Source organism: Lipotes vexillifer, unplaced genomic scaffold (assembly GCF_000442215.2).
Source record: "Lipotes vexillifer unplaced genomic scaffold, Lipotes_vexillifer_v1.1 scaffold751, whole genome shotgun sequence".
NCBI lineage: Eukaryota > Metazoa > Chordata > Mammalia > Artiodactyla > Lipotidae > Lipotes > Lipotes vexillifer.
The window spans coordinates 1,410,759-1,426,632 of NW_006799727.1; the positions used below are offsets into that span (position 1 = coordinate 1,410,759).

General features: G+C 47.1%; 1 protein-coding gene across 1 annotated transcript in view; it reads right to left on the bottom strand.

Moving 5' to 3' along the window:
- Positions 1-15,874, bottom strand: part of TDP1 (tyrosyl-DNA phosphodiesterase 1) — a 74,526-nt gene that overhangs the window by 6,644 nt on the left and 52,008 nt on the right. The window contains exons 13-14 of the mRNA XM_007471893.1: positions 10,345-10,447; positions 736-844 (exon numbers count right to left, since the gene is read on the bottom strand). Of these exons, the coding sequence (XP_007471955.1) occupies positions 736-844; positions 10,345-10,447 (212 nt within the window). The remainder of the gene's footprint in view (positions 1-735; positions 845-10,344; positions 10,448-15,874) is intronic.

Below are 15,874 nucleotides of genomic sequence, written 5' to 3' on the forward strand. Positions count from 1 at the left end.
GCTAGCCTTCCTCCCAAAAGCGCTGGGAACCTGGACCAATACTCCACTGGCTTTCTCTTGTGAAAAATACCTGGCCACTGCCCTTGAAGTCCTCACCTAGCGCAGCAGTTCTCAGAGTGTGTGGCCTGGGGACCTACTTTTTAAGGGGGTTGGGGAGGGGGAAATACCTGTAAAGTCAACATTACTGTCAACATAACATTAAGCCATTATTTGTCACTTTCACATGAGTGTACAGACGCCACACGACCTGTGTGATAACACAACAGAGCAGCCGTGAGAATCCGACTGTTAACCCAGATAATAAAGGGGTCTGCAAAAAAGGTAAACAATGCCATCTTCCAAACTAACTTGTTTTTGGGAATAGTCATTTTATATATTTTAAAATATACAAATGGGTTTATTAGTATCTTTAAATAAGTTAATAAATATTTAAAAATTTATTGGTTTTAATTGCTGATATGATACATATCAATAGCTATAAAAGCCCACGTAAACAAAAGCCCTTTGTGGTCCTCAGTAATAAAATGTAGAGGGGTTCTGAGACCAGCCAGTTTGAGAACTGCGGCTCCGGTGGCCACACACAGGGCAGCAAGGGAGACTCTGCAAAAACCTGCGCTTCCAGGGCCATCCACAAGCCAGGGTCCTAGGGAGAGCCCAACCCAATGGCTTTCCCTGGGCTCTGTTTGTTTCTGCTCTGGTACACACACCCAAGGTTTTCTTTCACCAGTGTCTCACCTTTACTTCCATACAGTTCTGGAGGCAGGTCATACGGCACAGGAAAGGAGGCTGTTGGCTCCTGGCTCCCTGAGAAGAATTTCTGTTTCACTCTGAAACTGTCCAGGCCCTGCAGACACAGAGAATCTATAATTGCACCTCATTTTCTGGAAAAAGATAGCAAGAAGCAATTATATTTTTATGATACAACAAAATTCAGTGCTACTTTTGTTATTTCAGTGCTATTTTTGATATTCAGTGGGTCAAATATACTTACAACACTCCCCCAAATATTCTTTCCTAAAAATAAGAGAGGTCCAAATGTCAGAAAATAAATTATAGCAAAGTTTGCAAAAGTCTAATAAAGGATACAAAGACATAAGAGAAAAACAATTTTGGATGTTACAGCCCATTTCTACTAACCTCTGTGTACAGCAGCAAGAAGTGTGTAGGAGACACTGTGTAAAAATACCTCTGAATACTTTCGATATTGCTATCTATAGTAACGGGCTGCTCACTCTGGTGAAGAATGAAAGTTGCTTTCATGTATCATGAAAGTGTCCAATACAATAGGATAGGAATATAAAAGTGAGAACTCTTCAAGACCCATCAAAATGGAAGGTTTATCCCAAGAACTCGAGAATAGGCTACTATTAACTCTGGATCTGAATTAGGGTGCAACTATAGGTGCCACACCCAGGCCGATGTACACACTGCACTGCCTCCTCACACAGGGCCTGCCCGGTAGTGGGGGTGCCTACTACGTCGGCTTTGCCCTCCCCAGGCCTCCACGCATCGATCATCTCCTGGCCCCGTTCCCGGATGATCCTGGCATTCTGTTTTTGCCTCATTCCTCTGGCCACCCATCCACGCACAGATCCACCCTTCTCATCCTAAATACCCACATATCAAACAGTGCTGACATCTATGAACCCACATAAAGAGCTACAACTAAAGTTCTTTGGAAGATGAGGTAAGTGTCAGGGCTGTGTGGACCTGGGCTTTGGGCAACCTGAGTTGAGTCTCTGTGCTGGTATTTACGGGCTGTGTGAATGGCTCACATTTGCATTCATTCACCCCACAAATTGTTTCTTGAGTCCCTCTTTTGTGTCAGGCATGGGTGCTGGGCACTGAATGCACAGGAGTCAGAACAATTATCACGATCCCTGTTCTCGTGGCATGTACAGTCTAGTAGGGAGACATTAAACAAATGCATTTATAGAAGTAAAATAAACAACTATAATTTTTGATAAGCGCTATGAGAAAAACAGAGGAGTCCTAGAAGCGAGAATAGTAGGCTTGTTTTAGATTTGGGGGTGAGGGGGTGCTCAGCGGAAGCCTCCCTAAAAAAGTGACATTTTAATTAAACTCTGAAAAGTGAATAGTGTTTGGTCAGTTGAGAGTGGAAATAATAACGTTCCAGGGACTTCCCTGGTGGTCCAGTGGGTAAGACTCCGCACTCCCAATGCAGGGGGTCCGGGTTTGATCCCTGGTCTGGGAACTAGATCCCGCATGCTGCAACTAAGAGTTTGCATGCCGCAACTAAGAAGTCCACATGCTGCAACAAAGATCCTGCATGCTGCAATGAAGACCTGGTGCAGCCAAATTAAAAAAAAAAAAAAAAAGTTCCAGGAGGGAGGGAACAGCATCTGCAATGGCCCAGAGGTGGGAAAGAGCTTGCGTGTGCCAGGAACTAAAAAAGATGGTCAGTGGGACACTTGGCCACTTATTCACTAGGCCTCAATTTCCTCATTTGTAAAATTGGAATAATAACTTTCTGGATGTTACCATATTAACATTTCTTACGTCAACACCTAGCACAAGTCTTGGTGCATAGCTGGTCAAGCAATGTTGAGCTGCAAAAATGGGATTAAAGTACCTTCCCTGCTTACTTTATAGGCGTCTGCACAGAAGCAAATGCAACAAGATGCACAAAAGTGCTTTGTGCCAGGGAAGACCTACAGGAAGGTAGGGGTGACAGCACCAACCAAGATGGTGGTTAGTAACTCCGTGAAAGGCAACACGTGACAGACGCTGGGCACAAACTCTAGGCAGAAAGGGAAGAAATGACCTCTTGCCAGTGGCAGATTAAGAAAAGGGTCTGTAGAAAATATTTTTGCTGGGCCTTGAAAAATTGATGTAATTTTGATAGACAGAGAGCTGGTAGGGAAGAGCATCAGAGGGAGACCGGCATGACCAAAGGCGGAGCTGGAAAAGCACAGAGCTGGCATTTCAGGGGGACAGAGAGTGAAGCAATGCCCAGGAGGAGAGCCTGGGACACCGGAGAAGAAACGCAGAGACAGGCCGCAGAGGGTTTTGAAGGACACTCCACGCTTCCACTGCAGGGGGCATGGCTTCGATCTCTGCTCGGGGAACTAAGATGTTGTATGCTGCATGGAGTGGCCAAAAAAAAAGGAATTCGTGCCTGGGCAGATGGGATCAGACGGGGATGGGCGAGTGGCAGCAGTGGAATGCCAGGACGTGGCTCTATTCGCTGAGTCAGAGAACATGAGAAGTTACAAAGAAACACCACCTGAAACAGTGTTGCCCAGCTGTGAGCCCTGGGAAATGCTGAGAGCCCTGAACCCATGCGCTGGGCCCAAGGCACACTGTCAGAGGTGGTGCAGGGAGCACGAGGGGGGGTTAATGTGGCAGCTCTTGTCAATTGTATTAGTTCTTCCAGCCAGAGCCATCTTTGGCAATAGAGGGACAATAAAATAGTTTAACCAGAATGGAGAAAAGAGAAAGTAAAGACTTGAAGACTGAAAGTTCTTGGGGATTTAGTGGCAGCATTTTTGACTCTGACTGTAGGAAAAAGAGCCCGCCATCTGGGGAGCAAATGAACCTGGAGCTGGGCAGGGCCTGAGCTGGCTCTCAGCCCTGGGACAAGGGCAGGGATGCTCAGGGTACCTTCCTCTGGAGGAAGGATTTCAGGACATCGATCCATGATTCTGAGACGGTCTGTGCATTATTCCAAGAGGTAGGAGGTGTTCTAGACACAAAGTGCTGGGCAGCCTAGTCGGCGCCTGACAAAGTACGTACTCAGTAAACACCAAAATGCACCGAGTTCAAAGAGAGAAAATTTCTATCTCCCTGAAATACAGATGCCTGAGGGTCTGGAATACAGCTGCCGGTCTTTGAAATCATTAGATGATCTTTCCTATATTGAGATTTTTCTGAACCTAAATGCATTAGTATAATCTAAAAGTTAAATACACTTAAATTAAACGGACAACTCAAAAAACATAATAAAACTGATAAACTGATGTTAGACATTAAAAGAATAAAGTCTTCAATTAAACATTTATTAAGCACCTACTAGGTAGCAACAACAGCCAAGTGCTGGGTACACAGTCAAATGTACCTTGACATTAACCCCCAAAGCCCTTGCAAGTGTTCCTAATCCAAGGGAAAGCTACTGACCCCATGCTCTATGGCAAGTCAAGTTAATTTCGTAATAATGTGTTTATTGATTCATTCATTTAAAAGCAGCAGAAAAAAATGGGAAAAAAATCAATATTCGGTTACCAGGGACTTATCAGCTTCCAGATCAATCCCAGAAGTTTCAAATGGCATCATAATTATGAATGGGAAGTGCTGGCTCTCCATCCACTGCAGTTTGTAGGCCACACAGCGTATCCCTTCACACGGCCATTAGTTCCTGAGTGACAGGCCTGTATGACGGCTGCGGGAAAGGGGAGCTGCCGGGTTTCTTCCGGCCGACCACCTCTGCAGCATCTGAGACTGTGCCGTTCTGGGCACAAAACCTGACTGTTTGCAATGCTGGCCTCAAGTCAGCGTTCAGGAGCACAGAGATCAGGATGGCCCACTGGTGAAGGATAGAAGTGGCAATTTTGGCTGCTGCTAACTCAGAAACGTGGGCGTTTCGGACATGGAGTTCTGCCTAAGGGCCACAAAGGTGGGCTGATCTCAAGAAACTGGATTTTGGATGCTGTCCAGTCAGAAGAACGACTACAAAACTGGGTGCTAAGTAACTCTTTGGCAAATGTGTAACTAAAGGTATAAAAAGACGTTATCTTGATAGTACTGAAGGGAGAAAAGAAAGGAAAAGAAAGGAATCACACTGGGCTTCATTTCACAACAAATTGCCTTACTGTCAGTAACTCTTTTAAGATTATGGCCAACACCGAAATTTTTAAGACATTAAATGAATATATAGGGATTGGCATTTGTAGTTAAGGCAATAGACTTCTGTGAGTGAGAGCAAACGTGAGCCTGTGTGTACGTTTTAGTTTGCACAGAACAGCTACAGGTGAGCTATCCCACGCTGCAAGTTGCTTACGACGAGATTCATGAGCACACTTAAGCACCTACTGCACCCGACGCCCCTCGGACTAGATCCACGTTGCCTCTGCAGCCACTGTTCTGCACACATGTTCTCCTCACAGAAAGGGGAGAGGGTACTCCGGGAACCTCAAGGGAGCAACACCGACAGACTTCATTCACTAAGAGCCTCCCATGTGCCGGCCCTCGGTGAGAGCAGCTCCCAGCCCTGTCAAGGAGACACACGAGTCATCGATGACAACACAGGGGACACAGGAAAAGCCCCGGTTCTTGAAGGCTGTGGGGCACAAAGGAGGGACACGTGGAGCAGAGATGTGAGAGGCAGGTGGGGTTAGGGGCCTCAGGGGGTCGTTCCTGCTACAGATTAAGGCTGCTGAGAAGGATGGTATGGTGGCCCATTCTACATGTCAACGTGACTGGGCCATGGGATACCCAGGTAACCGGTAAACATCACTCTGGGCATCTCTGAGGGTGTTTCTGCATGGGGTTAATATTTGAATCAGTGGACTGAGTAAAGATGATCCCCACCAACGATGCACCGTCCAGCCAGTAGGGGGACTGAGTGGAACAAAAGGCTGAGGAAGGGCTGCTTGGCTGGGACATCTGTCTTCTCCTAAACTCAGACTGGGACGGAAAGCGTGGGGTCCTGGTCCTCAGGCCTTCAGACTCGGACTGGCCCACACCACCAGCCCTCCTGGTCTCCAGCTCACAGACGGCAGAGCTTGGGACTCCTTGCGCTCCAAAATCGTGTGGGCCGATTCCTCACAGTAAGTCTCTTTCTATGTGGATCTATATATCCTATTGGTTCTGTTTCTCCAGAGAAGGCTAAGGGGCCTGGTCCAGAATGAGAGGCAGTCGCTCTGTGTGGCTGGAACATGAAAGGCCAGGATCGAGAGGGAAGAGGTCAGACCCGAGTAGTCAGGAGTCAGGCCGCAAAGGGAAAAAGCAGGCCATGCTAAGGAGTCATAGGATTTGAAGCAGGTGGGAAACATGACCAGATTCATGGTCTGTAGATGTTCTGGCAGCAGTGGGCTGAGCAGCTTGGAGGTGGCCTAGGAAGTGGGCCAGGAGGCAGGTCTGGACGCGGTGGCAGCAGGGATGGCCAGAAGTGACAGACTTAAGGGATCATTAGGAGTTGGGGATGACAAGCCTAGGTGATTAAACATGTGGGGGGAGAAGGAGGAGTGGGGGATGACTTCCTACACCCTGAGCTGGGACAGTGGGTGAAGGCAAAGAGCGACTCATTCAGAATCAGAATTTTATAACAGTGTGTGGTGTAGGTGATTAAGATATGATTTTGACGGCATCTGTAAGGCCCTTCTCCTCAAGTACCCTCACATCATATAAATTACACTATAATCCTAAGGGGAGATAAGTTTTACAGATTCAAATTCTCTGAAAATTGGCCTGATGAGACCACTAACCCTGCTTAAAAAACTGATGGCTTGGGCTTCCCTGGTGGCGCAGTGGTTGAGAATCTGCCTGCTAATGCAGGGGACAGGGGTTCGAGCCCTGGTCTGGGAGGATCCCACATGCCGCAGAGCAACTAAGCCCGTGAGCCACAACTACTGAGCCTGCGCGTCTGGAGCCTGTGCGCTCCGCAACAAGAGAGGCCGCGACAGTGAGAGGCCCGCGCACCACGATGAAGAGTGGCCCCCGCTAGCCGCAACTAGAGAAAGCCCTCGCACAGAAACGAAGACTCAACACAGCATAAATAAATAAATAAATAAATAAATAAATAAATTAATTAATTAATAAACTCCTATCCCCAACATAAAACAAAAAACTGATGGCTTTCCACTATTCGCGTGGGACAAAGTCCACTCCAGCATGTCCTGCTTGCCACCTTCCTTCAGAACAGGACTCCAACCGCATAGCCCAGGCCACCCCCCGGCCCCTTCTAGGCACGTGGAGCTGGTTGCTATTTCTCAAATATAACGTGCACTGTTCCCTCTGGCCGGGAGCCTCATCTCCCCTGATGGTGGGTTGAACCCACATTCATTTTTCAAGACCCAGGTCAAACGTCATCTAAATGAAGCCTTCCCCAAGCCCCCCAGGCAGACTGCTCACTCCCCCTTCTCAGTCCTTATATTCTGGACACCCCATAGCTTTCATCACCTACTATGATAACTTGTGTCTGCTTCCTTAACTTATCCACGAGCTTCCTGAGAACAAAGAGTCCATCTCTTCCCCCCTGTGTTCCCAGGAGGAACCAAAGAGGACGCAGGAGGTGCTTATGGAGCCGACTGTACAAGAGGTCATCTCAGGCAGCCAGATATCCAGTGACGAGCCTGGCGTGCACTCTGAGGACGGACAGCCACTCCTTCACAAGCTAAGTCTCATTCTGTGCTCTACAGCCTCAGCAAGATGACTAATTACCTCCTGTCACAGACCTTTGGGTTGCCCTCAAAGTCAAAACCATAAATGTTAATTCTGTGAGGGCAAACAAAGGTCTACTACTTTCCCAGAAGCTCCACGTAACAGTAAATGAAGCAGATGAGTTAGAGTGGCTTAAGGACAAAGTCTCCTATGTTGCAAGATCCCCTTTAACTGCTTTCTGCAGATAAAACACACATCAACCCACTTACAGGTGAAACCCTCTGGCAGTAAGTTCCTACCTCTTGAGTGGCTTCCTAGCTCACAACAAACCCCCTTTTCTGGAAACAGGCCCCTACTGGGGGACGGGGTTGGGAAGGAGAGAGGCGTGCGGGGCAGACCCAAGTTTGCGCAGTGACTGTAAATGCAGAACCCCTGGTCACAGGGCCGAGAAGCCATGTGGTGGAGTCACAGCAGGGGCGGCAGCCCAGAGAGCCCGCCTGCTGCCCGGGCCCTAGAGCTGGCCAGCCTGTCCCCGCCACGTCTCGGCTGTTCCTCCCTTCCTGTGATTCCATGATACTCCCCCTTCTATGGGCCTATGTCAGCTCAAGTTCGTGTCTATAAAATGCACCTAAAAGAACTCGGACACCCACTTTGAGCCCTCTGGGTTCTGCACGCTCAGGCCAGGTGCCCTCCTCACATGTCTGAGCACCCAAGCTCGCACCTGGGACGTCTCTCAAACAAGGCATCTGCTTCACTTCTATGACCTTCTTGCTCAACTCAACCCTTAGCTCCTTAGGAGGCGAGGTCAAATACCTGTGTACTGTCCACACATCTCATCTCAGCGCTTTGCTCAAGTCACTTATGATTTGCTAAAGGACACGACGATCCGCCCAGATGAGAAAAAGTCTGATAGCAAGACAGCGGCAGTGTGTGGGTCCTTGTTAACGCTGTGGAGCAAGCCTGCTGTAAAGCACTGCTCCCCATGGGATCTGCATGTTGAGATGCCATGGAACCGCCTGCTGGAGAAGCCACTGTCTCAGTATGTCAACTACACGGGTCCCCCTGCAGGGGGCCTTGCTCTTAAATCTGCTGGCACAGGACGGGGTGGGGATGGGGGAGTCCATTTTTTAATATTCTTCCCTGATGGTTTTTATAAATAACTAAATCTCTACTTTACCTAGAATGCACTCTAGTGGGACTCGCTCTTATTCCAAAAGTATAGAAATAATAGTCTAGTCTAGAGTCAATTTGGGGATTCTAAATGATTATGCCCATTCTTTTTCTAATGTACAGACAGAAACAATATTAGAGTTAAAAATTAGTAGCTTAGAAGGGTTGAGTGGTCCTGGTAGTGCAGTATACTTCTTTCCTAGCATTATTTTTATGATGAAGGATAAGGTCAGAACAGTTAGAAATGACTAGCATTTTGCAAATGCTGACATGAAAAGCCAAACAAGAGCGACGCGGAATTTATTCCTTTACTTAGGTGATTATTGGGAGCTAATTCTAGCCTGAGTTCGAAGCTACAGCCACTGTAATCACACCACATGACTGTGTATTATTACCCTGGTGCTGAGAATCTCCTACCTCCCTGTGATAGAGCTGAGAGATCACAGGAGGATCAGTTAGAGACGGAGGCTTGAGAGCTAGATCCACTCAGCGGTGGAACCTTAGGGAAGTCACCTCCTTGTCTATGGAAACCATCTACCAACGGGGCTGCGGAGGTGGTGATCTTTAGCTGAAAGCAGCATCAAGATCTGCTGTTTGACTCTATGGGAAAGCAAGAAAAAGCGCTAGAATCTGCTCTCAGGAGAGGCCTGTGGGACAGTTCAGTAGTGAAACCCTCTGAGACAGAGAAAAGGATGGATAAAGAGTGGTGAGGGGAGAAGAAAGGGAGAGGGGAGCTCTTCCCCAGAGCATGCGTGAGAAAAGGAACAGTGGGGAGGCCTGTCAGGCTGGGTGGGAGGGCAATCTCAGCTCGCCTTGAGATGATACCCACACGTCACAGGGCCTGGATATAAGTCTTGGGACAAGCACACAGCACTCCCCTGGCTAAGTCTTCTGGTCCAGTCCAAGTGGTTTGCCATGGGGCTACATCACGTGTGTGTTTAGCTCAACTACAGCAAAAGGCAAAAAAAAGGGAAAAAAGAGCATTAGGCATCACATGGTGTGGGCAGTTCCAACTGCATCCACCAATGAGTGTGTGCCCAGAGTGGGACTGGGGGTGAGAAGGGGGTACTGGGGACCCTGTGTGCCTCTTAAAGAGGGAACAGCTCTCTGGGCCAAGAGGAATTCTAGTGTTGAGAGAAACATACGGCTTGTAAAACCCAGTCCCTACACAAAAACTAGCTACTCTGTTGGGTGTTCAGCTGCAGAAACTGAGCGCTGTTCCAAAGCCAGGATGCAAGCTGGCTGTTCTGGTGCCCTTCTGGGGGGCTTCCCAGTGAGCCTGGTAACACGTCCTCTGCGACCCCCGGGACTCTGTCTCTAGCAGACGCTGTGAGCTTCCCTGCCTCCCTCCCGTCTTGTGCTCAGGCCATTCCTCCCACAAGGCTGCCCTTCCCGCTCCTCTCTGCCAACCGAGAATCCTCAGCATCGTTCGTTGCCCCCAAGCCGACCAGCTTCTGAAGGCGGTCTCCAGTCACCTAGTACAAGCCTCGTACTTGGCTGCCTCATCCCTTTGGTGACTTGTCACTTACTACCTTATAGTAAATTTTCACATGCTGGTTCACAATCTTCATTTAAAGGTTGTTATTAACTTTACCCAAAGCAATGCCTTTGATCACTAATGTGGAACACTCCTCGAGAGCAGCGATCCCCCCACACCCAGAACAGTGATCGGTGAATAAATTCATCGGCTCGAGCCTGCGGCTGGGAGCATAGGCTCCGGGTCAGGACACAAGCTTGCGACCTCCTGACCTCAGGCAGGTCATCGAGACTCAAGAAGAGAACACAAACCCCCATTTGTTTCAATCATGACCAATCATCTATCAAGTGTGCACTTACAAATGCTGATGGGAGGAAAAGGACGCCGAGCTCATAGGAGCGGATCATCAGCTGGGCGCCGTTCTTCTCTAACGCTCCCCAGGCGGCCTTGGACAGATTGGCGCTGCGGGGACAAGGACAGGGAGAGGATTGACTCAGTGAGGCGTTTTAGCGCAGGTCAAACTCCCACAGCTGCGAGATCGACGGTCAACGCCCGAGAGCCGCAATCATGTCCATTCAGCTTCTGGCAGAGTCCTGCATTTTGGGAAATGGAATGTAAATCCTGCTGTGCTATAATTCTCAAGATTTATCCAACTGCTTGGTGAGAATGTAAATTGATACAGCCACTATGGAGAACAGTATGGAGGTTCCTTAAAAAACTAAAAATAGAACTACCATGCGACACAGCAATCCCACACCTGGGCATATACCTTGAGAAAACCATAATTCAAAAAGAGTCATGTACCACAATGTTCACTGCAGCACTATTTACAATAGCCAGGACATGGAAGCAACCTAAGTGTCCATCGACAGGTGAATGGATAAAGAAGATGTGGCACATATATACAATGGAATATCACTCAGCCATAAAAAGAAACGAAACTGAGTTATTTGTAGTGAGGTGGATGTACCTAGAGTCTGTCATACAGAGTGAAGTAAGTCAGAAAGAGAAAAACAAATACTGTATGCTAATACATATATATGGAAGCTAAAAAAATATATATATATGGTTCTGAAGAACTTAAGGGCAGGACAGGAATAAAGATGCAGACATAGAGAATGGACTTGAGGACACGGGGAGGGGGAAGGAAAAGCTGAGATGAAGAGAGAGAGTGGCATGGACATATATACACTACCAAATGTAAAACAGATAGCTAGTGGGAAGCAGCCGCATAGCACAGGGAGATCAGCTTAGTACTTTGTGACCACCTAGAGGGGTGGGATAGGGAGGGTGGGAGGGAGACACAAGAGGGAGGGGATATGGGGATATATGTGTACATATAGCTGATTCACGTTGCTATACAGCAGCAACTAACACAACAACGTAAAGCAATTATACTCCCATAAAGATGTTAAAAAAAAAAGATTTATCCAACTGCTAATTAGAGATAGCTTCACCCTCACCTGTGTTTTCTCCTGAGGGCAGCTATTAAAATAATTATCCTTCCTTAGAAAGACCCCCACCCCAAAACCCCTTTTCTCTTCACGACCATGCTGTAGCCCTAGACAGGAGATCTCATTTTGTTGTATATAAAAGTAGCACTTAAGAAAAAAAACTATGTCAAGGAAATGCAAATCAAAACCACAATGAGCTATCACCTCACACCTGTCAATGGCTATCATTAAAAAGACCACAAACAACAAATGTTGGCGAGGATGTGGAGAAAAGGGAACCCTGGTGCAGAGTTAGTGGGAATGTAAACTGATGCAGCCACTACGGAAACAATATGGTGGTTCCTCAAATAACTAGAAATAGAACTACCATGTGATCCAGCAATCCCACTCTGGGGTATATATTCTAAGAAAACAAACACACTAATTTGAAAAGATGCATGCACCCTCATGTTCACAGTAGCATTATTTACAATAGTCAAGATATGGAAGCAACCTAAGTGCCCATCACAGATGAATGGATAAAGAAGATGTGGTATATATTAGCGGTCCCCAACCTTTTTGGCACCACGGACCAGTTTCGTGGAAGACAATTTTTCCATGGACCAGGGGTGGGGTGTGGGGGGGTTGATTTCAGGATGATTCAAGCGCGTTACATTTATTGTGCACTTTATTTCTATTATTATTACATTGTAATATATAATGAAATAATTATACAACTCACTATAATGCTGACAGGAGGCAGAGCTCAGGCGGTAACGCGAGCAGTGTGGAGCGGCAACTGTAAACACAGATGAAGCTTCACTCGCTTGCCCGCCACTCACCTCCTGCTGTGCAGCCGGTTTCCTAACAGGCCACAGACTGGTACCAGTCCATGGCCCAGGGGTTGGGGACCCCTCGTATATATAATACACACACACACGCGCGCGCACACACACACACACACACACACACACACACACAAGAATATTACTCAGTCATGAAAAATGAAAAGTTGCCATCTGTAACAACATGGATGGACATGGAGGGTATTATGCTTATGAAGTCAGACAGAAATATACTGTATGTTACCACTTATACATGGAATCTAAAAGATAAAACAAACAACTATAAATATAACAAAACAGAGACTCACAGATACAGAGAACAAACTAGTGGTTACAGTGTGGAAAGGGAAGTGGGGGGCAAGACAGAAGTGGGGTATTAAGAGGTACCACCTACTGTGTATAAAATACATAGGCCACAAGGATATATTATATAACACAGGGAATAGAGTCAATATTTTATAAAAACTGTAAATGGAGTATAACCTATAAAAATACTGAATCACTATATTGTATACCTGAAATTAATATTATAAATCAACTATACCTTAATTAAAAAAACTATGTCAATATAATCTTACAGAGTAGTATCTTAAGCTTCACATTCCCTTTTCTGCCTTTGGTTTTGGCCAGGGAGTGCTAATTTCTACTTTCAATCAAAAGAAAATAGCTCCAAGGGCACTAGATTGGTATTTGTATCCAGAAAGAAATAGTGCCTTTAGATTCATGTTTTATGTGGACAAAGAGTTGTAGACACGGCTGAAAATCACACGATGCAGCGGGAGGAAGAGGCTTGGACCTGACCGGAGGCACCAGGATGCAAGCAGGATGCCCAGGAGCGGAGATGAAACAGCTCTGGGGCATCTTTAGAAACTCTCTCCTGCAGCAAATCAGGCCAAGAGCTCTCATCCATCCATTAATCAGTGTAAACCCACTGGGACCATTTTTTTCAATTAGGCTCACCCAAATTCTATCTCATTTTTAGAATGGAGAGTAAAACCTCAGCTATTTAGACCCTTAAAGCCTGACTTTGTGGATAACAGAAAGATTCATTAAAGATTCATTAGCTGGGGCATCAACCACTCTCCTGAGCCAAGGGCTGGGACTGCTGTCGTGGGGATTGAAGTCAAGGAGAAACAGGCATCAATAAGGTGAAAAGAACGATCTCTGTTCAGCATTCTATGGGAACAGACAAGGAGGGGTATGGAAATCAGAGCTAAGGAAGCTCTTAAAGCAATTAAGCTACAATTTCAAAAAAAAAAAAAAAAAGGGTATTCACAGACCTCCCTACCTTCTTAAATGGACCACAGTGAGGACAGGGGACCTTTCTTTGATGCCCAAGAGCCACAATCATGAACATCACTATCGGTGATGTGTCACAAAGACATAAAATGCAGAGGAAGTGGGAAGCTGACAATAAAGTGATATTACGACTCTAGAAAAACAGCTTGCTTTTATTTCTCTCGCCTGTTAGTAACATAAAGTGACTGCCTGGGCCAAGACACAGGTTTAATGGCAAAACCAATCAGTGAGCGTGAGGTGGAAGCCGTCTTCCTATGAATAATTTTTCCAACTTTCTAGATTATCGCCTTCCTGGTAACTCCCTCAACTTGTCGGCAGAACACTATAGGCGAGAGGCACTTTCCGGAAGGCTTATTCTCACTCTTCCCTCACTAGTCACGTTTTCCTCAACATCCCAAGATCTGAGGGCTTATTCCAAGGTAAAGATCAATGGAGATCATGAGAACATCTCCTCAGACCGTTTCCTGCAACTCTCTTTTGTATTTGGCTTCTAAGAGAATTCTTAGCATCTGGAACCTTAAACTCTATCCTGAATAATGAGACTAAAAGTCTCTTGTAGGCTGTCTAGGTGATCAATTTTTATTCCTTGAAATAGCATCTTTGACACTTCTTTACACTCTGAATACACTTTGGATCACTGGTACGCAGGGCGGCCAGCACACGGGGTATATATTTGCAGACTCTGACCCGCCTGCTGTGTGTGTGGATGGGCATCCACCAGTGTCTGGCAGAGGCACAGTGGCACCACAGGGCTGTTGATGACAAGCTTGTTTACTCCTGAAACGCCAAAGGAGTTGCAGCTTCTCGTCTTCTCCATTCAGGACCCACATCTACTGCCTGTCCTGGCTTCTTGCTGTGGCCACTACCACCCCTCAAGCTCAGTTCTCCATGACTTCTATCTCCTGCTGGCCTGAGCTGCTTCTCCCCCCAGTGCTGTGCTTCCATTCTGGGTACTGGATGTGCCTCATCACCCAAGAGCGTTGGGGTCTGAGCTGACTTTGCATTCTCTGGGGTATCGAACATTTGTAAGTTGGAGAACGTCGGAGGGTAGGATTCTGGATGTCCCGCATTGTACTGTCCATCAGAAACTCTGCCCAAGCCATTAAGAAAGTAATGGTGAGGGCTTCCCTGGTGGCGCAGTGGTTGAGAGTCCGCCTGCCGATGCAGGGGATGCAGGTTCATCCCCCTGTCCGGGAAGATCCCACATGCCGCGGAGCGGCTGGGCCCGTGAGCCGTGGCCGCTGAGCCTGCGCGTCCGGAGCCTGTGCTCCGCAACGGGAGAGGCCACAACAGTGAGAGGCGCGCGTACCGCAAAAAAAAAAAAAGAGAAGAAAGTAATGGTGAATAAAACAGTGGCTTCTGGGGGATGGAGGTGTGTATTAGTCACGGTTCAACCAGAGAAGCAGAACCACTGTGTGTCTGTGTGTGTGCGTATGAAATATACAATGTATATAATTTACAAGAATTTGACATCAGGAAAGTAGCTGTGAGAGCCAGTAAAGCAGTCTGGGTAACACTGCTGTCTTTGCCCTAGAGCTGCAGCTTGAGGTCTGCAGGGTGGACAGAAGCCAGAGGATGAATACACAGTGGAGAACAAGCCAGAACCACAAGCAACGAGATGAAGCCACATATACAGGCTCAAACCATGTCTTTTCATGCTGCCTCTGGCATTGAGGGTAGGGTGCCCTGCAGGAGCCGCGCCCTCACCAGAGCTAAATGCACATACCTGGCGAGATCCAGGGTTAGGGAAGTTGCAGCAGGACCATGAGAAAATTCAGCAATGCAGGGCCAGCTGCCACCTCATGCCGAGAAGGTGAGCCAGCCCAAGGTGACAATGTGTGGGTTATCAGACAGTGCACTTCGAATCTGCCCTCTAAATCCCCACAAGAATCTCCTTTGGGGACCATCCTAAGCAGAAACATACAAGAAAACTAACTGGAAACATACAAGAAAAGGGACTCTGCAAAATGTGGCTCAGCCCTGGTCCAGCCCAGAAAAGGGAGTCTGCAAAATGTGTAAAACTGACACATTACAAAGCCTCCACAGGGTGGGATGTTTTTTTCCTGAGCCCCTGCTAAGCTGACCAACTGTCAGTTACTCAACTGGACAGTTTATGGGCCCCTTAATGACCAGGAGCTCGGCCGTAGTCAGTTCTCTGACACGGCCTGCAAAGCGTGGCTGTAACTAGAGATCTGATCTCAGCCCACACTATGGGAATTTTGTCCCACAGTTTAAAGCTTTAATAGTAAATTTAAACTAATAATGTATAACAGAGAATTCCTGAAAGAAAGCTCAGTAAAGCACAGGAATGC